Source organism: Salvia hispanica, chromosome 4 (assembly GCF_023119035.1).
Source record: "Salvia hispanica cultivar TCC Black 2014 chromosome 4, UniMelb_Shisp_WGS_1.0, whole genome shotgun sequence".
Lineage (NCBI taxonomy): Eukaryota > Viridiplantae > Streptophyta > Magnoliopsida > Lamiales > Lamiaceae > Salvia > Salvia hispanica.
In genome coordinates, this window is record NC_062968.1 from 30,540,299 (window position 1) to 30,564,881 (window position 24,583).

At 36.1% G+C, this 24,583-nt stretch overlaps 3 protein-coding genes across 3 annotated transcripts; 2 read left to right on the forward strand and 1 right to left on the reverse strand.

The window, feature by feature from the left end:
* Window positions 1–664: 664 nt before the first annotated feature.
* LOC125223137 (zinc finger A20 and AN1 domain-containing stress-associated protein 5-like) lies at window positions 665–1,453 on the forward strand. Its single transcript, XM_048126141.1, has one exon. The coding sequence runs from the start codon at window positions 849–851 to the stop codon at window positions 1,269–1,271; it is 423 nt and encodes a 140-aa protein (XP_047982098.1). The 5' UTR covers window positions 665–848; the 3' UTR covers window positions 1,272–1,453.
* A 2,497-nt stretch (window positions 1,454–3,950) lies between these two features.
* On the forward strand, window positions 3,951–21,227 carry LOC125223132 (callose synthase 3-like). The gene is made up of 43 exons (XM_048126133.1): window positions 3,951–4,280; window positions 4,789–5,027; window positions 5,493–5,593; window positions 5,977–6,101; window positions 6,200–6,293; window positions 6,444–6,554; window positions 6,663–6,779; window positions 6,960–7,052; window positions 7,755–7,846; window positions 8,676–8,802; window positions 9,358–9,495; window positions 9,598–9,674; window positions 9,742–9,835; window positions 9,917–10,036; window positions 10,139–10,256; window positions 10,727–11,061; window positions 11,159–11,211; window positions 11,293–11,353; window positions 11,634–11,715; window positions 11,839–11,888; window positions 12,000–12,086; window positions 12,639–12,776; window positions 12,868–12,962; window positions 13,099–13,183; window positions 13,971–14,131; window positions 14,206–14,329; window positions 14,433–14,533; window positions 14,620–14,749; window positions 14,834–14,985; window positions 15,698–15,807; window positions 15,880–16,005; window positions 16,442–16,510; window positions 16,589–16,775; window positions 16,851–17,004; window positions 17,270–17,389; window positions 17,460–17,575; window positions 17,670–17,753; window positions 18,616–18,728; window positions 18,823–19,052; window positions 19,135–19,932; window positions 20,021–20,071; window positions 20,537–20,722; window positions 20,824–21,227. Exons 2-43 carry the CDS (start codon window positions 4,835–4,837, stop codon window positions 21,070–21,072), a joined length of 5,847 nt encoding a protein of 1,948 aa, XP_047982090.1. The 5' UTR covers window positions 3,951–4,280; window positions 4,789–4,834; the 3' UTR covers window positions 21,073–21,227.
* A 499-nt stretch (window positions 21,228–21,726) lies between these two features.
* Window positions 21,727–23,690, reverse strand: LOC125223136 (cyclin-dependent kinase inhibitor 3-like). The gene is made up of 3 exons (XM_048126140.1): window positions 23,175–23,690; window positions 22,181–22,381; window positions 21,727–22,105 (listed from the first exon to the last, which is right to left on the reverse strand). The coding sequence occupies exons 1-3, from the start codon at window positions 23,570–23,572 to the stop codon at window positions 22,036–22,038; spliced, it is 669 nt and encodes a 222-aa protein (XP_047982097.1). The 5' UTR covers window positions 23,573–23,690; the 3' UTR covers window positions 21,727–22,035.
* Window positions 23,691–24,583: the final 893 nt, after the last annotated feature.

The window sequence follows — 24,583 nt, forward strand, 5'->3', positions numbered from 1 at the left end:
TTATATTTGTCCGTTGTGATTTATTTCTATTTTCGTCCCCTATTTATTATGAGCGAGGATCGCTACCGCACCGACTATAAATTTCTACTACCACGTTCTTTATTATGTCCGATACTATTAGTTATAAATTACCTTTTTCCGGATCATTAATATAACTGAAATGAAACAATTAATACTATATGATTAAACTTTTAAAAAGTTGGAATCGATCGATCCTCTTGTCGGCCTACAAACGTTTGAAAATTCCCATTTTGAATTTGTCTGTTTTGATTCATTTCTATTTTTCGTTCCTCATTTATTGTGAGTGAGGATTGCTATTGCACCGACTATAATGTTCTACTCCCTTTGTTCCATAATAATTTAAAACATTTCCTTTTAATTTGTTACACAAAAAAAAATATTATAATTCATTTGTAAAAAAAAATCCTCACACATTAATATAAATATAACTATTTTTTTCTCACTAAAAACGTAAAATTACGTCTCCTAAAATCTTGCACTAAGTACTCCTACAAAAAGTTATAAGTTCCTCTTTCTGAAGTAATAATTTTAGAGGAAAAATAGAAAAGCGAAGAGGGCAATAATGTCATTAACATGACATCAACTCATGACGCCCATATCAACGCGTTCCGAAATTCCAACTCCTCAAAATACTCGCCCCATATTTTATTCCAAATCCTAAATATAACCCACACATTCCTCCACCATTCCAAATTCACTTCCCCTTTTCCCTTTCGAAAATCCAATTCAACATTTTCCACTCATTTCTCTAATTTTTCTGCCTCTATCTACGAACCAAGGAACGCCTCCTTATCTCTCTATCTCTCATCCAACAAAAACAAAGGCAGATGGGGCATAAGAGAGACAAGGAAGAAACCGAGCTGAAGGTCGCGGAAAATCTACCGATATGCAGTCCACCTCAGACGATCGCCGCTCCTCCGCCGCATCTCCCCGCCGCCAGGCTACCGGAGACCGCAGATGCGGCGTCCGACCGGAGAGCTGGATCCGCGGCGGCTCCGGAAAGGCCCGATCTGGAGATTCGAGTAGCGGTGAAGAGGCCTAGAGAGAAAGAGGTCACCCGCTGCTCCGGATCGGGCTGCAGGAAGCGGATCGGGTTGGTCGGTTTCCGGTGCAGGTGCGGCCACATGTTCTGCTCGGAGCACAGGTACTCAGATCGGCACGACTGCAGCTTCGACTACAAGGCAGCCGGCCGAGACGCGATCGCGAAGGAGAATCCGGTCATCAGAGCGGCGAAGCTCCTCAAAGTTTGACGCGGATTTTCGATGAATGAATTCTGTGTATCGGTGCGAGGCGTGTGATTTGTTTGTTGTAAATTTGGTTGGGTGTTGGGGGTATTGTTGTCATTTCGTTACTTTATATTATCAGATAAATGGCTGTCGAAATTCTTGTAACGAATATTAGTAATTAATTTATTAAAGGTATATTTTTTTCATTGGCTAACGAATTCAAATGGGTCGGCTGCAATTGTATGGTCCACACCACAATTAAACATACTAGTGGTTCAATTGGCTACCTAATTAAGAATGGCCATGTATTTCTTATTTGGATGGATATGAATCACACAAATATTTTAGTAAAAACTATATTAACCTATATTATTGTAGCTATTTATGTAGGTGTAGCTTCGAAGATTAATCACTACCTAAAGATGAGTTAATGGGTTAGAGTAGCCTATTTCATCTAGGTGAATGAACATTATATGTGAACATAATGAATATAAGGGAATACTATTCATTTTATGTGTAAATAAACCAGTATACCTCTATTAAAATTAATTTTAAAAAATCGGTTTACTTATAAAAATGCAAAACTATGCCCAAATCTTTCATGGAGATTGTAGAAATGATTAGATCCTTAAAAAATTTACACCTTTTTAAAAAGTTGCAAAGATAACCGGAATTACATTTTCGAAAAAGAGAACACAATCATAATTTCTACAAATATTTTAAGAAGTAAAGTAGCTATTTTGTAAATATAAAATGTCTTTTAAATATTTATCTTTTACAGGTAATATTTTTTTTGTACTTATGAGACATTTGAATAAAGTGACAATTATCATTCCATCTTGGTTGTTATTTATTTTAGATTAAAGTTCATTTTTTTATTTAAAACATGTTTTATATATTTGGTTTAACGATAGGACCATTTTTGCCTATTTTTGATTGAGGTATCACGTGTTTCAAATAAAAGATACTACTACAAGATTGTCAATGATTTCAATTATACAAGTATGGAATCGGAGCGGATCTCATACTCCAACACTCACACCATCACTTACATGTTTATAACATTATTTTATTTTGTTGTGAATGTTGGAGTAGGAGATCCGCATAATTGGTTGACACTTTAATTCTAAGGCATGTCTTATTGACCTTGTTTAATATTGAGCAATGAAATAGTTAAAAAGTTACCGTCGAATAAAATTAACAAGATTAATTACATAGCATATTATCAATCAATGCTAATTCCTAATGGATGAGAACAAGTCTCCGTGTTTGTGGCTTGTTACTTTAATTTATAGGTTGGTTTTGGTAGATTTTCACGTTTCGGGAATTTGATCAAGAACTTGATGAATTACTTTTGAAGTTAGAGATTGTGGGAAAAATGAGGAAATTGAACAACGTCGTCGAAACATCTTTGCAAACAACATACGAAACATCCATGATCAAGATATGGAGAAAAAAGAGACGAAAAATAGCTCAATCATCAACTGCAAGTGGAGCTTTGATGAATGAAAGCAAACGTGCAAGACTATAATGTAATCAGAAAAATAAAGTTCATTTATGTGTGTTTTTAATCAATTGGTATACAACCAGTACACCATCTAAAAGTAACGCAGAACAGAAACGTAACGAGGAATAATTTCTACGAATTAAACATCCAAACACACAGTCCGGAACCCACCAGAAAAGTATGATAAAATTCTCAAGAAAATAAAGTTCAAAATTTGTCAAAAGTGTCTATGCCTACTGCCTATTTATACTCCTAAGAAAATTAAACCCTAAATGCAAAAAAGGAAATACAAAGTAGAAAAGGAAAATTATAAAATAGGAAAATATAAAAATTTGCCATTTGGAGATTGTCCCTAATTAGACTTTCATTTATCAAAAAGGATGAATGTTTATGTGTGTGAGTTGGCCATGCGATATAGTGTTAATATTTGAGACCAAAGTTTTCAGGTTAGTCTACAATGACATGTTCTATAAATTTATTCATTTGCCTATAAAAATGGATGAATGTTTCACTATTTGCAATTAATTAGACCCTTCATGATACTCATAATTCCGATGAATGGATGGTAAAAAAAACATGCTTGAATCCAACAATAATAAATTCGAAGACACAAACAAAGACAACATATTAGTAAATACCTTACTAATTTATCTATAATTGGTGATAAAATCAAACCGATACCTGCCCTTTCAACTCCGAGACAAGACATATATACATACAATATGAAGTAACGTTGTCGTCTTGACCATCGATCGACACACATCACTTGAAAAAATGACATTTTTCAAGTTCCACAAACGAAGTACTTCTTGTTAGTTTCCAAAACTTATGATGATTCAGAGTGAAGCTACCTTATAACAATAACAATAATCATATTGTAACCGGGAGTCACGTTTGCTGACGCCGACGTCACTATTGAAAATGCGAGCTCCACGTGAGTTTGCGTTTGAAAGAAAATATAATGAAATGATACGAGAGAACAAGAAAAGAAACAAAAATTACTATTATATATAGGATATACTACTTGAATCAAAATAAGTTACATAGATAAAATTAGATCAAATCGACAAGTAAACTCGTAATCCGACTATAACAAGACTGAATATTTTTTTTTGAATATGAAAGTGAGTTTCTTATTACAAGATTCTTAGCAGTACAGATTTCCTAAGTAATAGACCACCTACCCAACACCATTCCTTCACAAAAATCCAAAAATTGCAATCCCATCTCTTTCTCTCTCTTACTTTGTTGCAGCTGAAAGGCACCACTGCTGTTGCACCCATAGCCTTTTTCACCCCCTCAAATCTCATCCTCACTCTCGCTTTAGGGTTGCTGCATTTATCTCTCCAGCAGCACAGTTCCTATCTCCAACTCAATCCACAACAGAGCCAGCAAGTAATGCACGCAGACAGGAATATCCAACCGCCTTATATTAGTGCTGCTGTGTTTTCTGTGCTTATTTCTGATATTTACGGGCTTACAGCACCGACATTGGTGATGCAACTCTGATCTACTTTTTCCGAGGGGTATATACTTCATTTCTTCAAGTCTCGATTTCACTACTGCTAGTTACTCTCTACAATCACTTCATTGTGCATTCTGGCTGTGTGTTTCTTTATGCCATTGAACTAAAAGATCTGAGACTGATGAGTGAAGTTCTTGGTGTAATACTCTAATGGCTTCTTGAAAATAAACTGAATCTATTCCAAGTACTTTAATAATTAAATATTTGTGCCACCATCTTGTAAAGTTCATGCTCCTATCCCTTGTTACTGAACGCAGTACTTCCTGTATTGGTTTTCTGTGTGTTTTTCATGTGAAAGTTGAGATTTCCCGTGATAAGTTTATTTATTTATTTTATGGCGCATATCTACATTTCCATGTTATTTTCCGTGGTTTTGATTGTTTGAGTGAGGATGTTGATTACAGTGTCTTACCATATGGATTTTATGTATTTTTCGTATTTGGGGGTCCGAATGTTCAGGGTTTTATATGAAAGCATGGAGCAATTTGTTTGTTTATTTTTTGTTATAGGCACGTACAGTGAGATACTTGGTTGGAAAGGGGTGTGCAAATTGAAATGGCATCACGAGGTGGGCCCTCGCAGCAGAATCCACAGCTGCAGCGGCGGATCACACGCACGCAGACGGTTGGGAATCTTGGAGAGTCTATTTTTGACAGTGAAGTAGTTCCTTCGTCTTTAGTGGAAATTGCCCCCATTCTGCGTGTTGCCAATGAAGTCGAGCCCAGCAATCCTCGTGTTGCATACCTATGTAAGATTGGAATTATGCATTTCATAGATATATTTGATGGTATATGATTGTACATGTCCATGTATTCTGTGTGACCTACTGACCTAAGAGATATTACTTGGACTGCTTAATCATTGATACCAATAAAGCTCAGAGACAACAACGCTGGTTGGTGATTGGATTGGAGTGCTTATTTGGCATTGTGATTCTATTGAGCATTTTCCTATTTTTCTCCAAGTCAAACAAAACCTTTAGAAGCTACTATAAATCATGTGTATATTTTCAGGGATTCAGCATGCATTTTAATTCAAATTGTTCTAAAACTTATACATTCATGAAATGCTTCAACCATGTGTGCTAGAATATCAGTTATCCTTTACGGTATTTTATGCCCTTTTTCTGTTGCACCAATCCTAGTTGAAGTATTATAAATTTATTAACAATTCAGTTTTTATTAGCATAAGCATCAATGATTTAATAACGCAGGTAGATTTTATGCTTTTGAGAAAGCTCATAGGTTGGATCCCACATCGAGTGGACGCGGTGTTCGTCAATTTAAAACGGCTCTTTTGCAACGCCTAGAAAGGGTAAGTATGAGAGTAACTTCTATTTTATGATTGAGTTAACTGTTTGGTGCACTATAAGCTTTATCAAGCTTATCATATGTGCTTTTAGATCGAGTAAGAGGAACAATGTCTTATGTTATGAAAAACTTCTCTAGCTACAAGTTCTAGAATCTTGTAGTTTATAATCATCAAGCATCTTAACTTTTTTTTGTGAGTTCCTCTATCTTTGTTATGTGTAACATTTATTAAATAAAATAATCTCCCTTTCTTTTCAAGTTTTTTTGTTTAATTTATCTTCATGTTCTTTAATAATGCGTCATCATACATGTCACTAGTCATCCTTTACCTTCTTGAATTGCACCACGAATTTCGTACCACCTTATTTTCATATGCTTCTTCTTCAGGAAAATGACCCAACCTTGATGGGAAGGGTAAAAAAAAGTGACGCGCGTGAAATGCAGAGCTTTTATCAGCACTATTACAAAAAGTATATTCAAGCTTTACAAAATGCTGCTGATAAAGCTGATCGGTAAATTATTCTATCATTCATCATCTTCCTTTGCTCGTGCAAATACTCCTAATAGATTGATGTATCTACCAATTAACTTCTGAATATAATATGTCCAGTGCTCAGTTGACAAAAGCATACCAAACAGCTAATGTTCTGTTTGAAGTTTTGAAAGCAGTTAATCAGACACAGTCCGTGGAAGTTGACCGGGAGGTAAATAATACTGTTCCGGTTGATATGCATATGTGTATTCAACTTTTTCTTGTATACAGGATTCCATGAATCACCATGAGCAGAAGCTATGTACATTGCATTTTTGCTTTTGTTGTGGAAACTGATTGTATCCACTTTTTTTTCATACAGATATTGGAAACGCATGATAAAGTTGCAGAGAAGACAGAAATTTATGTCCCTTATAACATTCTACCTCTAGATCCTGACAGTGCAAATCAGGCAATTATGAAATATCCAGAGGTTTATGTTTAATATTATTTGTGTTATTACTTACTGCTTTCTAGTTGCTTGTTTTCTGCTTTTCATTATTTGACTTTGATATTGTTGTCCGACATAAATACTGTACAGATTCAAGCCGCTGTACTAGCGCTTCGGAATACTAGAGGTCTGCCATGGCCAAAGGATTACAAGAAGAAAAAGGATGAAGATATCCTTGACTGGCTTCAAGCTATGTTTGGTTTCCAGGTGAAGCAGCATAACTTCTGCTAACATCTATGATCTGCCCATCTTTAGAATAAAGATGCTGCTTCTATGCATCAGATGGCACAAGGATGTATCGTTAAGTCCTGTTGCTGTTGATTTTGATTAAATTTTCAGAATGATAACATTGAATCACATTGCTATTGACTGCCCATTGATTTGCAGAAGGATAGTGTGGCTAATCAAAGGGAGCACTTGATTTTGTTACTTGCAAATGTTCATATACGGCAGTTTCCTAAGCCCGACCAACAACCCAAGGTATACCTTCTGGGAAGTATTTCCCTTGATAAGCTTTCTGGATCACTTTCATTTGCTGTAGCATGGATTCCATAGCTTTACAGGAGCAAACTCTTCTCCTACCTCCTCTAGTGGAAGTTGTATATCATAAAATCTTGTAGTTTCTTTGGTGTAATCTAATTGGCAAACATATGCTTTCTGTTATTTCAAAATAGCTTGTTGCTATTGTCATGTTTTAGATACTTCACAGCTAGGCAAAAGAGTTTTGCCCAGTACGCTGTAGAATTGCTGCAAATCTATAGTTCATTTAATTTTTGATAAATAATGTCATGCTGACCCTGATTCAAATAAGAGAGCTGGTTCCCTCATCTCACTCAATATGTAGCAGTACATCTCAAGTCATGATTCTCGAATGGCTTTACTGATACTATTACTGTGCGTAGTCAACATAAGTGACCACTACCCAACTGGTCCTAACACTAAAACAAACAAGGCAGATATAACATGATAATTTGGCATTCTAAGCACTGCTATTATGAGGCAGACATAACTGTGTATTTGATTCAGGTTTCCTCCCTATGCATTTGCTTATATGTTTGACAGTGTAGAGGGACCAAGTTATTTGCCATTGGTTGATGAATGTTAATGTTAAGACTAAAATCAGACTGTTTTCATAATTTTGTGGCAAAGAAAACTGTTGTAATGTTTTTTGGCTGAATTCAGTTGGATGACCGTGCTCTTGACGAAGTTATGAAGAAACTTTTCAAGAACTACAAAAAGTGGTGCAAGTATTTGGATCGCAAAAGTAGCCTCTGGTAAGAATCAAATGCAAAAGACTGTTGTCCATGGCTCCATGCTCTTTCTATCAACTTCTGATTACAGATTCATTTAGGCGTGAATGATACTAATTTTACTGTCCATGGATTATAAACATCATGAGAATTGCATATAGTATAGTTCGCCCATAAGTATTTGCCAATGAAGTCAAGTGTAGAAACGAACTATGTTGTTGAGTATTTGTAAGTGAAAATTCATACAGGTTTAGCATCTGTTCTGGAAAAGTGTGATTCTGTCTTTATGAAAATTTAATGCTGGAAAGATGCGGATTATATTCTAAATATCAAATCAACTTAATATCTTTCAATAAGATCTTAATTGGTGTAAAATCTGGCCATAGCAGATTAAGCAACATTCGCTTTCTAACAGGTTGTGGTGAAGTGCTTCAGGCTACCACTCATAAATCACAAATCAGCTAGTGTCTTTTTGATATATTTCTTCTCCAAAGATTATTACCTGCTTCAATTCTTATCATATACTAGCAAATGCAAATAAGAAGTATTGAGAGGATAAATTGTAATGAATGCTAAAAAAGAGAGAGAGTATTTAGTCCTATAGACCTGCAACCATGAAGAATTAAAATTATTTTAAATAGAGTTTTGTTGAGTTTCAACTTCCAATCTTCAGTATGTACTGTGTAGTTGATCTATAACTTAGAGATCCATGGAAGAAAATATCAATACAACCACCTATTGTTTGTTCTATTAATCTGTTACTTAGAATATGTGAAACAAATGTTACTCAGTCACACTTTATGAGCTATCCACAACTAATTTGTTGATTGTTTTTCACTTGTTTAATTTGCAGGTTACCCACAATACAGCAGGAAGTGCAACAGCGTAAATTGTTATATATGGGTCTCTATCTTTTAATATGGGGTGAAGCTGCCAATTTAAGATTCATGCCAGAATGCCTCTGCTACATATATCATCACGTATGCTTTTAAGTAGATTATTTCCTTTACATCTAATGGTCTATAGTAAAGCTGGGATAATAGTTTCTTTTAAAATTATAAGATGTCGCTGTATCATGTCATGCTAACCCAGGGATGAAAACGAACTGCAAAAAGAATTGCATGCATGAAATATCTTATCCTTTCTGCTTTGTTTCTGCTAGTTTTAGTTGTTTTTTCTACTTTAGTTTTAGATGAATTAAGAGAGGAACAGCATATTAGATTTAAGCACATATAAACTATTACCTTTGTTTGCTATAGAAGAATCAACATTGCTTTCTGTTATCCTGGTAGTTTGGCAGTGTGAAATGTGCATTTTATCTTATATTCCACAATTCCATGAAATAATAATTTTGGCAGTTCTAGCATGCATAATACTGTTCTTTGGTTCTAGTAATCTGCTTCTATTCTCTTGGGCTCACTTAATCATAATTGAATCTATATGTTATCTCATTCTACATATGTATATCATGGCGCTGTATAAATTCTTTTCCGATCTTGATATTACAACTCATTTTTGAGATTTTATCTGTGCAGATGGCTTTTGAACTTTATGGGATGCTTGCTGGGAATGTTAGTCCAATGACCGGTGAAAATGTAAAACCAGCCTACGGAGGAGAGGAAGAGGCTTTTCTTCAAAAAGTTGTCACTCCAATTTATCAAGTCATTGCTCGGGTAAAGCCCAAATAAAAAAATTTCATTTACAATTTTATTTCTCCATGCGCAATGATAATTTTATTCTTTTTCCATGCTAAATTAAATTTTTTTGTTTTTCAGGAAGCTGCTAGAAGCAAAATAGCAAAATCAAAACATTCACAGTGGAGAAACTATGATGATCTTAATGAATACTTTTGGTATACTTGTTTATTTGATGAATATGCTTGACTATCAAATCAGTTACTTATTTTTTTAAAAATTTAGGTCTGTGGATTGTTTTCGTTTGGGATGGCCAATGCGTGCTGATGCTGATTATTTTTGTAAGCCTATGGATCAACTTCGGGATGAAAAGAATGGGGTAAAGAATACATTGCCATTTTCACCTTATGACCTTATAATGTACAGGTAATACCACTGAATAAAATCTTTTCTTAACTAGGAAAGCAGGCCTACAAGAGATCGATGGGTGGGAAAAGTTGATTTTGTTGAAATCCGGTCTTATTTTCATATCTTTAGGAGCTTCAACAGAATGTGGAGTTTCTTCATATTATGCTTGCAGGTGTGCATTTCAGTGCTTCTCTTGTTTTTGTGTACTCATTATCCTTCTTGAGTTTCATCTGCTCTTTGATGCTGACATTGTGAACAACTGCCATATATGAAGGCTATGATCATTATTGCTTGGAATGATCCTGGTCAGCCAAGTTCAATTTTTGAGGCCAATGGTTTCAAGAAAGTACTAAGCATTTTTATAACTGCAGCAATTATGAAACTCGGGCAAGGTATGTGCATTACTTTTTTACTGTAATAGATGATTATAATCTCTTTATCTTTTTTGAAAGGTTTTGGTCATATATACAAATATAGTTTTGAATCATACATCTTCAGTGTCGATGCATATAATCTTTCTCTACTGTGATAACTAAAAGGTTCTGGCAGGAATAAAACTCTGGCTGTGGAATACATTATAGTACTTGTTATCAAAATCTAGGCATTTTGGAACTGATCGAAATGTCTAATGGGCCTCAATATGTTTATCGCCAAAATAGGTGATAGGAGTATGTAATAACTTTGGCATATGCTGGCATTCTGGTAACATTCATGACATATAATTATAGTACTAAAGTATTTTTTAAACCAGAATTTACTTAAGTTTAGCGCATGCTTGTGTTTTTCTGCTAAAGATTTTGTATTGATTGATTTGCAATTGTTTTGTCATCCTTTTTTAAAAATATTAGAACGTTTCTTGCAGCCATCCTTGATGTGATTCTGAGTTGGAAAGCTAGGAGGAGCATGTCTTTCCATGTCAAGCTCCGCTACATTCTAAAGGTTGTGTCTGCTGCTGCGTGGGTGGTTATTCTCCCTGTTACTTATGCTTATACATGGGAGAATCCACCTGGCTTTGCTCAAACTATCAAAAGTTGGTTCGGCAATAGCAATAGTTCTCCTTCATTATTCATCATGGCCGTTGTTATCTACTTGTCACCAAATATGCTTGCTGTCACTCTCTTTCTTTTTCCCTTCATTCGCCGATTCCTGGAAAGTTCCAATTATAAGATTGTGATGCTAATGATGTGGTGGTCACAGGTATGCAATACATTCAGTTTATTTTTTCTCATGTACCCCTTATGGGATGAATTAAAATTCAAATGGTAATTTCCTGTTTCCATAAATATTATTACAGCCTCGACTTTATGTTGGACGGGGAATGCATGAAAGCACCTTCTCTCTCTTCAAGTAGGGCCCGAATCTATTTCGTTGTATAGAATTATTTCACGTGATATTCAATTATTATCTTTATTCTTTTATATTTGCCAGGTATTCTTTATTCTGGGTGCTTCTTATCATTACAAAATTAGCTTTCAGTTTCTATGTTGAGGTACCTACCCTATGCCCGTACCCATTTCTTTGTGTTTTATTTTTATGCTCACTGGATATATAGTAAATGCTGAGATCTTTACTTAAAGGTTTTTCTGCATTTGTAGCTTTAAGATTATCTCATCACTGAGGCATTCCCTATTGATGTTTATATTTTAAAACATTTGGGGTTGGAATGTCACTAGTTGTTGGTTAAACTTAGGCTCTCACCATTCTTTTCTCATAGTCAATTTACATGATTTAACTATGTTTGATTTGTGGACAAAATCTTCTGATTCCAGATTAAACCTCTGGTGATTCCAACCAAAGATATCATGGAAGTTCATATATCAACTTATCAATGGCATGAATTCTTTCCCCAAGGTAGTTAAGAGGACTCATCTGGAGCTACAGTATGCGCTTGCAAAATATGTACAAGAAAGAGTTGGACTGAAATAATTGTTTTGACATTTGTACTAATTATTAAATCCATGGGTTTTTTTGCAGCAAAGAATAACATTGGCGTCGTAATTGCACTATGGGCCCCAGTTATTCTTGTATGGGTTGATCATTTCTTCCAGTGCCGAGTTTTACCTTTTGATGCTATACCTCCAATCTGGAGACTTTTATACATTTGGAGATAATTTTTGTTTATACTTTCTTTCCAGGTTTATTTCATGGATAGCCAGATATGGTATGCTATATTCTCTACACTTTTTGGAGGCATATATGGTGCATTCCGCCGCCTTGGAGAGGTTAGGGGAACATCTTATGGCTATATTAACATTCATAATTTCATATAAATTATGATCAGTCTTCATCTCTGTATTGGATATCTATGTATATATTGTGTCTTATGGCATTCCCAGAACTCTCAACCTGAAAATTTTAGTTTTGTCCTTTCAATAGAATATGAATAATGATAAAATTGAAAGCTTTGTCTACTATAGGAAGCTTTCGCTTGTTGAAGGAAATTACTAATATGTTTCAGGCAGAAAAAGACCTTTTTTCCTCTAGAGCAAACATATGGTTAAAACTTAAAAAGTGTTTTAGCTACTAGGATTTTGAACTTTCCGTGGTTTTGGGTTTCCTAGAAAATTAATGGGTTCACCATTGGTACACAGGTGAATAAAAGTAATTGATAACATGATATTTCCAAACCTGTTACTTCTGGATAATGAATGTTTAACATGCCTTGTAGTAATCTATAAAGAGGATAATATGTATATTTATAGTTTGGTTTTTAACTTCTTTCTTATTTTCTTTTTGTCCCTACTTAATTAATTTTCTACTTATTGTGGTTTCAGATTCGAACACTAGGAATGCTTAGATCCCGTTTTCAGTCGTTGCCTGGCGCTTTTAATGCCTGCTTAATCCCAGAGGAGAGAACCGAGACAACAAAAAAGAAAGGACTGAAGGCCACCTTCTCCCGCAAGTTTGATCTGGTAGCATATTTTTTAGTTCCCCACTAGTATTTTGGATTATGCATGCATCTGACATCATTGACTTTTACCTCTCTGATTATCACCCTCTCAGATTCCTTCAAGTAAGGAAAAAGCTGCTGCAAGGTTTGCTCAGTTGTGGAACAAAATAATAACAAGTTTTAGAGAGGAGGATCTTATAAGTAACAGGTAATATTCTCCATGAATGCTGTGAAAAAGTCATCTGGTTGGTTGATTTGTTCGTTCTCTCTCATTATCATGGACAAAGAAGAGAGGAGACAAGATGTATATATTTTTATGTTATTTCTCAACTTGCTTTTGTTAGGGAAATGGATCTGTTACTTGTTCCATACTGGGCTGATCGTGATTTGGAACTGATGCAATGGCCTCCATTTTTGCTTGCTAGCAAGGTTTCTTTTGACCATTTGTTTCCTTTTTATATTAGATATTTACTATCCATGTTGGTAGTTGGTGCTGTGGTTGTCCCTTATTTTCCTTCTTGGATCCCTGATAAATTATTAAATTCATTTTCATCTCCTTACTTTAGCTACATTGGCTAATTAGACAAATGCTTAACCTGAAAATACCATGGCATATAGGGCAAACTTTTCTGCCATGGTGTTCAAGATAAATAAATAGGTGATGGGAATATCAAAGAGCGTCTTTACCAATAATACTGGGGAAATTATTATCTGTTATATAGTCACTTTTGTGTTGTGTTGATTATTATTTTATAATAAATGAAGAGAGGAAAAGAATAAAAACACAATTACATGGTCTGTCCTTCGACCTTAAAATACGTACCTTATTCTAACATCATCCACACAGATGTAATATGTATGTTGGGAAGACACTACAGAACTAAGATCAGTTAAGGTAAAATAAATGATAGGGTGTTCATTTGTAATCACACCCATCTTCATTTGTTTGTTATTCTGTGTGAGTAGGCTATATCATTAACTTACTGTGGTAATTGACAGGATTGTGGCACTTTGGGTAGAAAGAAGATGCGTTTTTGTTTAATTGTGTGTATCATTTTGAATAGGGGTTTGGAGATTGATAAGAGAATCTTTGGAGATTGATAAGAGAATTAGACATCATTTTTGGTTTCATATCCTTCAATGATAATTGAAGTGATGAGTTGGCATTTGAAATAATTTTTTCTCATGTAACTAATTGGATTTGTTGATTATACAGATCCCTATAGCAGTTGATATGGCCAAAGATAGTAACGGAAAGGATAGTGAACTGAAAAAGCGGATAACGTCTGATGATTACATGTATTCTGCTGTCTGCGAGTGTTATGCTTCATTTCGGAACATTGTTATGTTTCTAGTTCATGGCAATCGTGAGAAGGAGTAAGTATTCGTGGATATTTTGATCCCTTAGTTATTTACTTCCCTCTGTTCACTCAACTTATCTTTCTTTTCAGGGTTATTGAGTATATTTTTACTGAAGTTGACAAGCATATAGCGGATGATAAGCTGTTAACTATCTACAAGCTAAATGCTCTTCCTATTCTGTATGACCTCTTCGTTAGGCTTGTCAAATACTTGGTAGGGATTTCCCTTGTTTTCTTCTATAATACTTACTGTTAGGCTTGTCAATTACATTACATGGTAAGGATTTCCCTTGTTTTCTTCTATAATTACTTTACAGCTAGAAAATAAGCCGGAGGATAGGGATCAAGTTGTAATCCTCTTCCAGGACATGCTTGAAGTTGTGACCCGAGATATAATGATGGAAGATCATATATCCAAGTAACAGTTCTTCAGAATACACGTGTTGAACTTGAATTTTGAAGCCTTAATGCAATGTTCTTAGTTACTACATTTGTTTTGAATAGCTTGCTAGATTCAATTCATGGTGGATCTGGACATGAAGGCATGGTCCCTCTTGATCAGCAATATCAGTTATTTGCATCAGCTGGTGCCATTAAATTTCCAGCTCCTCAATCTGAAGCTTGGAAAGAGAAAGTATAGAGTTGAACTGTATATTTTGATAAGCTTTTTTTTTTTTTTTTTTTGTTCTTGATTGACATTTTCATTTTCCCTTCTCAGATCAAGAGGTTGTACTTGTTGCTGACAGTCAAGGAATCTGCAATGGATGTACCCTCAAACTTGGAAGCTAGGAGGCGCATTTCATTTTTCTCCAATTCCTTGTTCATGGACATGCCAGCAGCTCCTAAAGTCCGCAATATGTTGTCATTCTCGTGAGTTTATTTTACACTGTGCTTTTTGTTTCATTGTGTATGTTGTCAAAAGATCAATATCTTTGGCGCTTCAGTTATTCTCTCACCTTGTGACCATTCATGTAACTTGTAAGTAGTTAATTCTGCAAATTTGAATATAATTCAAACAATGTTTGCGAAATATGCATAGTAGATCAGCAGTGCAAGTGCATGTAGGATTTCATGAGAAAGGTTAAATTTTAGGGTTTAGGATTGTAACCCTTGCCCAGAATAAAGAAATAACTAGGGGTTAAATTTTAAATTATAATATTAAAGATATATACTCTGGTTGGTTTTATTGGACAAGACTTTTAGCAAAGTTTAGTTTTAGATTTATGCTTCAGTGCAATCGAGAAAATCACAGTGCTCAAAGTCATTCCCAGCTTTATAAACACCTTGTATTATGTTTGATGGTCACTAAAGGGTTATTAACATTGAAGATAGCAAAAAATGTAATGATGTACTACTATAATTTTTTGTATGATCTTTTGCCTAGGCTTGTAATGAAATAAACTTTGTCAATACTTTATTTAAATACTCATTTGTTTATACCCAGCTGAATAAGTCTTAGTTACTCATCTGTTTGTTCTGTGTACTGATACATGATTAGTCAGCCGTACAGTGTAAACGCATCAGGCATGCCCCTATTGTTGTTTCCTTGTGTGAATATAACTTGAGCTTTCCCGACATACAGTGTTTTGACTCCTTATTACACGGAGGAGGTACTTTTCTCATTGCCTGAGCTGGAAGTGGCAAATGAAGATGGTGTATCCATTCTCTTTTACCTGCAGAAAATTTTCCCAGGTTTGTGTTTTAGTTGCTATGAGGCTTGTCTAATTTCTCCTTTTCCACTAACCTTACAATACAATCCCACAGATGAATGGAACAATTTTCTTGAGCGTGTTGACTGTTACAATGAAGAAGAGCTAAGGGGTTCTGATGAACTGGAAGAGCAGTTACGACTTTGGGCTTCATATAGGGGCCAAACATTGACCAGAACTGGTATGTAAAAGTCAAATGATTAGTGTTCTCATTTACATTGTAGTTTCTCTTTGCTTTTCGTATATATCTCTATTCAGTTGTGCTCTTCGGGCAGTCTCTGAGTGTTCATTTGACAATTTTAAGCAATTGGCATGATGGGATACCTCGATCAAAGCGCCTTTCATTAATTTCCAATTGATGATTTATGTGGCTTATTTACTAACTTACATAAGGTTTAAGCATAAATCAAAGCAGATTGTTACCATGTTGTTGATTCACTAGATGGTTTCATGAATTGTTAGCTGTATCCTTCATGTTTTTATATGTTATACCTGTTCTTGGCTGGATTTGATTAATTGCACGAGCAAACCCTGAAGAATTGCAGAATTGATATTTATTTTAATTATTTTTGTAAGACATATTTTTGGAGACTCATGCATTTTATACACTGTGACAGTTAGAGGAATGATGTATTACCGCAGAGCTCTAGAACTTCAAGCGTTCCTTGATATGGCCAAGGATGATGGTATTACATCTTATACAGTAAATTATCTAACTGAAAACTAATGAGAGTATAAGCAGCTATATTTCTTGGTTTGTACAGATCTAATGGAAGGTTACAAGGCCATTGAGACGAGTGAAGATCAGATTAAGGGGGAGAGGTCGCTGCTTACACAGTGTCAAGCCGTAGCTGATATGAAGTTTACATATGTTGTCTCCTGCCAATTATATGGCATTCAAAAAAGATCTGGAGATCAACGAGCACAAGATATATTAAGACTTATGACAACGTACGGGATTAGAGAGCTTTGAATGTGGTATCCTAATATCCTCCAAGCACATTATCTAACTATTTATTTGGGCAGATATCCATCTCTTCGAGTAGCATATATAGATGAAGTTGAAGAACCTAGTAAAGACAGAACCAAGAAGGTCAATGACAAGGTGTACTACTCCACTTTAGTGAAGGCTGCTCTGCCAAAATCAAATGCTTCAGAGCCAGGCCAAAATCTAGATCAGGTACTTGAGATTATTTAGAATTCAACATCTGAAACTAGCAGTTAGCTAATTTTAAGATATATTATAGGGAACTTACAAGATTAAAAAGTAGGTATGTTTACTTTCAAAGTTGTTTCTTGACTTGATTTTTTCATACAGCATCATTGTGTTTTTGTATGGAGCTCTTGCACCATGAGGACCTTATACAGAAATTTCTTGCAGAAATTTAGGTTGACAACTCTACATATTTGATGGCTGATTGTCTATAATGAATTTCTGTTTGTAGATAATCTACCGTATAAAACTTCCAGGCCCTGCTATCCTGGGTGAAGGAAAGCCTGAAAACCAGAATCATGCCATCATTTTCACGCGCGGAGAAGGCTTACAAACAATAGATATGAATCAGGTATGTTATTTTTAGTCAGTCCAAATATGATTTTCGTCATTTTGAGACCTGACATAATTATCCAACTTAGGATAACTACATGGAAGAAGCTTTTAAAATGAGAAATTTGCTCCAAGAATTTCTTAAAAGGCATGATCTGAGACACCCATCAATTCTCGGCCTGAGGGAACATATCTTCACTGGAAGGTGTGCCACTCTACCATAATTAGCTTGCTTTGACATGTGCCTGTATATTCTCTCCTTACATAACTCATTGCTCTTTTATTACATGATGATACAGTGTTTCTTCTCTTGCTTGGTTTATGTCTAATCAAGAGACTAGTTTTGTTACTATTGGACAGAGACTGCTGGCCAATCCCCTTAAGTAAGTTCTCTTGTTTGCATCACTCTCTACTCTTCTACCCAGTAAACCATGTTCTTGAATATGTATCTCAGTCTGCTTGACCTGGCAAATGCAATTAATAATTACAGTTATTATTCGGTTTTACTGTTTCTTGTGAGATTTGTCACACACATGTACAATGTTTGAGGTTCTGCGTAGTTGACAGCTAATAGATGAGGCTTTGTCCATGTAATTCAGCATGGCTGGAGGAACTGAAAACTAATTTCATATGCATGCATTGCAGCCTTTTTTTGGTTAACTTTCTCTTTTTGCTATAGTTTATAATGAAGGTCTCTGTTATTTTCATTTCTATCATGAACAAGAGTTGAACCCCCTAATGCTTTATTACGCAAAAGAAGCCCCAATGCAAATTATAACTTTGTTTCTGGTCATTCCTATTTTGTTTTCTATATTTTAGATAATCGAATTGCATTATTAAAATATGCATTAAAAATGGAATTTCATGAGTTAATCTTTCATGCATAGTGTTATTCGCCTTGCCAGGGTTTATATATTTGAATTTTGCTTGAACTCATAGAAGGCTGACACATTTCCTAAATGTTCAGAAACATTGTTTCCTTTATAAGTTCCTTACAGGGTTTTATTCACTTATCTTCAATATATTTAATTTTGTGGTGGGAATGCTGCATCGAACACTCTTACTTTTGCTTCGTTTTTAGTCTCTGGGTTTCACATAAGTTCAATTTGCCAAGGTTTACATTTCAGCAATTTCGGTTGATTCTAATTTGCTACCCTTCTTTTATTCTTTTTATGGAATTGGACTCCTCATCTTTTCAAGTCGACTGACTGTCTTGTATCATGCTTCCTTCTTCTGTTCTTGCAGAGTTCGGTTTCACTATGGCCATCCTGATGTTTTTGATAGATTGTTTCACCTTACACGAGGTGGGGTGAGCAAAGCCTCCAAGATCATCAACCTGAGTGAGGATATATTTGCTGGTATGGTCATAAAGTTTGTAGTTCTTATTCCATATGTATCTATATTGAAACTCTTTGGTATGGATATAATTGCTTGGCATTTGTAATTCTGTAGGCTTCAATTCAACACTCCGTGAAGGCAATGTAACCCATCACGAGTATATACAAGTTGGTAAAGGGAGAGATGTTGGCCTTAACCAAATTTCTCTGTTTGAGGCGAAAATTGCCAACGGAAATGGAGAACAAACATTGAGTCGGGATTTATATAGACTGGGGCATCGCTTTGACTTCTTTCGCATGCTATCATGTTATTTCACAACCATTGGTTTCTATTTCAGTACTTTGGTGCGTGTCAAATGAATTGTCTACCCAGTGGTTTTTTAGCTTGTCTTCAGACATTCTAACCTTATTGCATTTCTTCTGACAGATTACTGTGCTCACTGTGTATATATTTCTCTACGGACGCCTTTATCTTGTTCTTAGTGGGCTTGAAAAGGGATTAAGCATGCATCCACAAATTCGAGATAATAAGTCTCTTGAAATTGCATTAGCCTCTCAGTCCTTTGTGCAAATTGGATTTCTGATGGCTCTCCCTATGATGATGGAAATTGGATTAGAAAAGGGCTTTCGCACTGCACTAAGTGAATTCATATTGATGCAACTTCAATTGGCTCCGGTGTTTTTCACCTTTTCACTTGGGACTAAAACCCACTACTATGGAAGGACTTTACTTCATGGAGGTGCAAAGTATAGGGCAACTGGTCGTGGATTTGTTGTGTTCCATGCCAAATTTGCTGAAAACTATCGTCTCTACTCACGTAGCCACTTTGTCAAAGGGCTTGAGTTAATGATATTGCTTCTCGTTTATCAGATATTTGGTCAAACCTACAGAGGTGCTGTTTCATATATCTTAATCACTGTATCTATGTGGTTTATGGTGGGAACCTGGCTTTTTGCTCCCTTCCTCTTCAATCCTTCTGGCTTTGAGTGGCAGAAGATTGTTGATGACTGGACTGATTGGAATAAATGGATCAGTAATAGAGGAGGTATTGGTGTCCCCCCAGAGAAAAGTTGGGAATCATGGTGGGAAGAGGAGCAAGATCACCTCCGACATTCTGGAAAACGTGGTATTATAGCCGAGATATTACTGGCAATAAGGTTTTTCGTTTATCAGTATGGCCTTGTATATCACTTGCACATCACAAGGAAAACCCAAAGTGTTCTGGTATATTTTCTTCTCTACCCTGATAAACTGTCCCATTTGATATTGATAGGCTATTTGGATCTATAACCATTACTTAAATGAATTGCAGGTATATGGCATATCATGGCTGGTAATATTCCTGATCCTTTTTGTCATGAAGGTGCGAACAGTTATCCCATTTTCACAATTTTTTCCAAGGCACTTTAATTGAACTGGAGAAGAGTTCATTCTGTGAGCCTTCTTCTTTCTTTCCAACCTTAACTGATTTTTGTAGAAAAGGCGTAAGAGTGGTTTATTGCCTCTTTTTAGCAATTTGCTATCACCTGTATGCAACACCTTGATATCCCCATAAAAAGATATTGTCATATTTTCGACAACTTTCATACACAGCTCTTTGGAGAAAGATTACACACGGATTCTGCATGTATGCATTTACACAAACGTGCCTCACTTCTTTTTCATGTATTTTGCACTCTGTCAATGCATCCTTTTAAAATTTGAATGTGTTTGAACTATGCTTAGTTCCCCGAGATTCTCTCGATCCAAGCTCAGGTTCCTAGTAATTGTTGATATGCTATTGCATTGGGTTTGGAAACTGATGGTTTATCTTGGGTTTCTTTTACAGACAGTTTCTGTTGGGCGAAGGAAGTTTAGTGCAAATTTCCAACTCGTCTTCCGGCTTATCAAGGGCTTAATCTTTGTCACATTCATCTCTATCCTGGTCATACTGATTGCCCTACCCCACATGACACCAAGAGATATTGTGGTTTGCATACTTGCTTTCATGCCCACTGGCTGGGGCTTGCTTCTGGTTGGCTATATTCCCACTACACCCCTTTTCTCTTATTTATAGTTTTTCTGCCAAACTTATTCTCAAGAAGCATTTTTGGTTGCTTGGTTTGATTTTACCAGATTGCTCAAGCGTGTAAACCGATTGTTCAAAGAGCTGGGTTCTGGGGATCAGTCAGAACGCTAGCTCGTGGGTACGAAATTCTGATGGGTTTACTTCTGTTCACACCAGTGGCTTTCCTTGCATGGTTTCCGTTCGTATCAGAGTTCCAAACTCGAATGTTGTTCAACCAAGCCTTCAGTAGAGGTCTCCAGATATCACGTATTCTGGGTGGACATCGGAAAGACAGATCCTCCAGGAACAAGGAGTAGGAACAGCAGTAGCAGTAATATTGTTATTGCTTCTTGGATCTATTTTTACTTGTCTACTTATGAATTGTTTAAGCTTCTCTCTCGTTATCCTTGTAATTATGCATTATGGTACGGTGGCGGATATTATTAGTAGTATTTTTACAGTTGCCTCTTAATATCATAATTGAGCTTAAGGAGAATTCATTTGCCTAATGAGACATGCATAAATTGAACGGTACGAGATCTATTTCATAATAAGATAATCAGATAATCAGATGCGAACAGTAACATTTCATATTGTATGAGATGCATAGAGAAAAATATAAAAAATCATATACAAGCATAAAGCGTTTTGTTTTCATAAAAAATCATTTTTGCCTCTTAAAATGTGATGTCATTTGGATACCAATAGCACCGCATAAGTAAATTATTAAACTATAACAGGACAAAATCTTGATTAACTGGAGGGTCAATTAACAATGTAGTAAAATTAGAACAAATCAACAGTGTGATAATTTATAGACAAGTTTTAAAATTGATATGCAAAATCAGGATTTGACAAAAGTTTGAAAATTTATAGGCAAACCACCGTTTTATTAATATGACACCTACATACATCGGTTCATTTAAGACAGGTGGGGATAACGAACTTTCAAGTGATCTCAACACCAAAGCTGATAAGAAAAATGAACAGTTAGCACCTAAGTAAGTAACTTTGAGTGCAAGTTACATGAATGGAACTTTATCAGAGCCTAATGTTACATTCTGTGCGGATTCTACTTCTAGAAATGGGGTTAGTCTGCAACGACCCGACCCAACCCTGCCCTAGTATTTCTACAATCACTGAGATTACAGTTTCCTACATGTTACCCAGCAATGAAGGATTGCAGGAGTGGCTTATTTATTATACTTCTTTCTCCATGAGATTCTAACCATGATAAGTTACAGTCACCCCATCGCCCGATATCACAATCAAATCTCTGCTCACGGCATCACTCTTACCCACTCATAACGGCCTGGGAGGGGCAAATCATTAACAATGTCGAAATTATACCTGCACAGTTGAAAAAATGGATTCTTGATTCAAGTTAGAAACACTTTACAGAAACAGATGGAAGAAATCACATACTTTTCCATGAAGAGGCGTTCTTGCGGCTGCTCTGCATGGGAAAAAAACTCCTCCATCTCGCGAGCTGTGGGTATATTTATACGTGCATTTTCGGGCCTTTGATTGGAAACACTGGGACTTCTTTGCTTTGTTGAAGACCCGGGTGCTGTGGTACTGTCAGCAGCTCTGATCATACTACAAGGGGTGCTTTCTCTGGTGCACCTGCAGAAAATATACATATCACACATTTCTTAACATGTGTTTTTTATCTCACATACAGAAGACTCAACAGAGCAATGATTTTAATAGAAAGAGAAGCCCAAACCTCACAGTACAGAGAGAAGAACCCTAGAAACATACTGATAAACAAATACAGTTTGGATTTATGAAAGCCCTTGCACAGCAAATGCATCCAGAACATTAAACAGATGTATAATGTTACAGTGGCGTAGTATAGTTAATTTTATCAAAATCAGATATAAAGAATCCATCTTTATAGTTTCAAATTAAACGAGGCCAAATGAATAGTAATGGCAGTGCCCATTATGAATTATATTTAGGGCGAAACAGCAACAGAAACCATCAACTTCTCAAAGATTAGACTTAAAAGCATACAAAAGTACACCTTCAGTTAGATAAAAGAGGGCCCTTCAGTTAGCTAAAAGAGGGCAAACAAAGAACACATCAAACCCCCTTTAATCCCCTACACCAAAAATATATACCGCCGTTAAATTGGAAAGAAAAAAAATGAATTGTAGATCAGGAATGTTTTCTGAGAGTGATGACAGCCAAAGCCCTCTCAAATACTGTGCAAATTGAAGGCCAATAATCCATTTTCAGAGGAAGACGTGTTAGAAAAATAAATCAATCTAGGTCAGCTCAGAGGCAATTCTCAAAAAAAAAAAACATCTGTAGTATAATTGAACTAAAAAGTAACACCAAAATTTGAAAAAATTAACAGAGAAAAAATCAATCAAAAATTTTGATGGCATAGAATGGATGCAGAGGGATATACCTATCTCGAGATTCCGTATCCAAATCATTTTCACCAAAAGACGCCTCAATCTCCGAATCCCCAATTCGCGAGCTCCCACTCAGCCACTCGGAAACTCCCTTGGCGGGCTCAATTGGAGAATCCGGAATCTCTGGCGTCGAGCCTCCAATTTGGGGGTTTTCACCATCTGTACAAACGAAGCCCTGTTTAGGAGGAGGTGTAATTTTGGGGGAATCCTGGAGGTATTGCTTGAGGAGCGGCGGCTTCTGGAGGCGGCGGGAGCGGAGCTGGAGGTAATCGGCGGCGGAGGAATTGAGGCGCTGGAGGGCTAGGGTTCTGGCGCGGGTACGGACGCCGAGGGGAGAGTGAGATACGTCGAGGTCTCTGGTGGATTTGGGCTTCCGCATGTATTTCCCCATAATCTGCTGCTACAAAGAAGTTTGGTGCGAAGTGACGGGTGATTTCATGTGTCTCTGTGAAACAGAGAGAGAGAGAAGAGAGAGAGAGAGGGGAAGAAATGAGAGTTAGGGTTGAAGAAGGCCCACTTTGCTTTTTCAGATATTATATTCATTTATTGAGTTGAAAAAGCTACTCACTGTTAAAAATGTCACATTTATTGTAGATGAGATTACATTTCAAACAGTCATTTGACTTGCAAAAAATGAAAAAACTCATTTACCAGAAAATTTATATGGAGTACAATATTCAATCTCATAGTAAATTATATAAACTGTTTTTGCTTGAGATTTAAGAAAAAATCAAATACTCCACAAAAAGGGTTTTGAATAATTAAGATGCATATTTGTGATACTTTCAGAAAATAATTATAGTACTAGTATACTTAGAGCATTCGCAATGGGGGCCGATTCCAAGAGCCGATGGATTGGCCCCCCAATCGGCTCCCATGGGTCTTCATTGCGGAGGGAGGGCCGATTCTCCCTCCCCATCGCCTCCGCCTCCGCGCTGATATATCGACCCAGCCGATAGCCAAGGGCTCCGCATCGGCCCTGCGATGGGCCTCCATTGCGGAGGCAGGGCCGATGTCGGAGCCGATTTTCCATTTTTTAAAAAATTTTATTACTTTCTATTAATTTTATTAATTTTAATTTTAATTTTTGAAGAAGAAGATGGGTCTTGACGAGGATGACGAGCCGGAACCCGATGATTGATTTGTGTTTGTTGTTTTTATCTATCTTTTTTTTTCGTAATATGTTTTTTTAATGAAGCATGTTTTTTAACGAAATATGTTTTTTAATGAAGTATGTATTTTTTAATGAAGTAGAAATAAAATCGGCTCTGAGATAAGTTTTGGGATGGGCTCTCTATTGCAGGGAGATAGGCTCTGAGATGGGCCTGCTAACGTGGCAGAAAAAAATAGAGATAGGCTCTTGAGATGGGTTCTGGAGAAGGGCCCTTATTGCTAATGCCCT

Excerpts from the sequence above, each read along its gene's own strand:
- LOC125223137 (XM_048126141.1), top strand. The coding sequence starts at position 849 with ATGGGGCATAAGAGAGACAAGGAAGAAACCGAGCTGAAGGTCGCGGAA.
- LOC125223132 (XM_048126133.1), top strand. The coding sequence starts at position 4,835 with ATGGCATCACGAGGTGGGCCCTCGCAGCAGAATCCACAGCTGCAGCGG. Across the intron at positions 14,330-14,432 it reads TTAGGCTTGTCAAATACTTG|CTAGAAAATAAGCCGGAGGA; the intron begins GTAGGGATTTCC and ends ATTACTTTACAG. Across the intron at positions 18,729-18,822 it reads GAGTGAGGATATATTTGCTG|GCTTCAATTCAACACTCCGT; the intron begins GTATGGTCATAA and ends GTAATTCTGTAG.
- LOC125223136 (XM_048126140.1), bottom strand. The coding sequence starts at position 23,572 with ATGGGGAAATACATGCGGAAGCCCAAATCCACCAGAGACCTCGACGTA. Across the intron at positions 22,382-23,174 it reads GATACGGAATCTCGAGATAG|GTGCACCAGAGAAAGCACCC; the intron begins GTATATCCCTCT and ends TATTTTCTGCAG. Across the intron at positions 22,106-22,180 it reads GAACGCCTCTTCATGGAAAA|GTATAATTTCGACATTGTTA; the intron begins GTATGTGATTTC and ends TCAACTGTGCAG.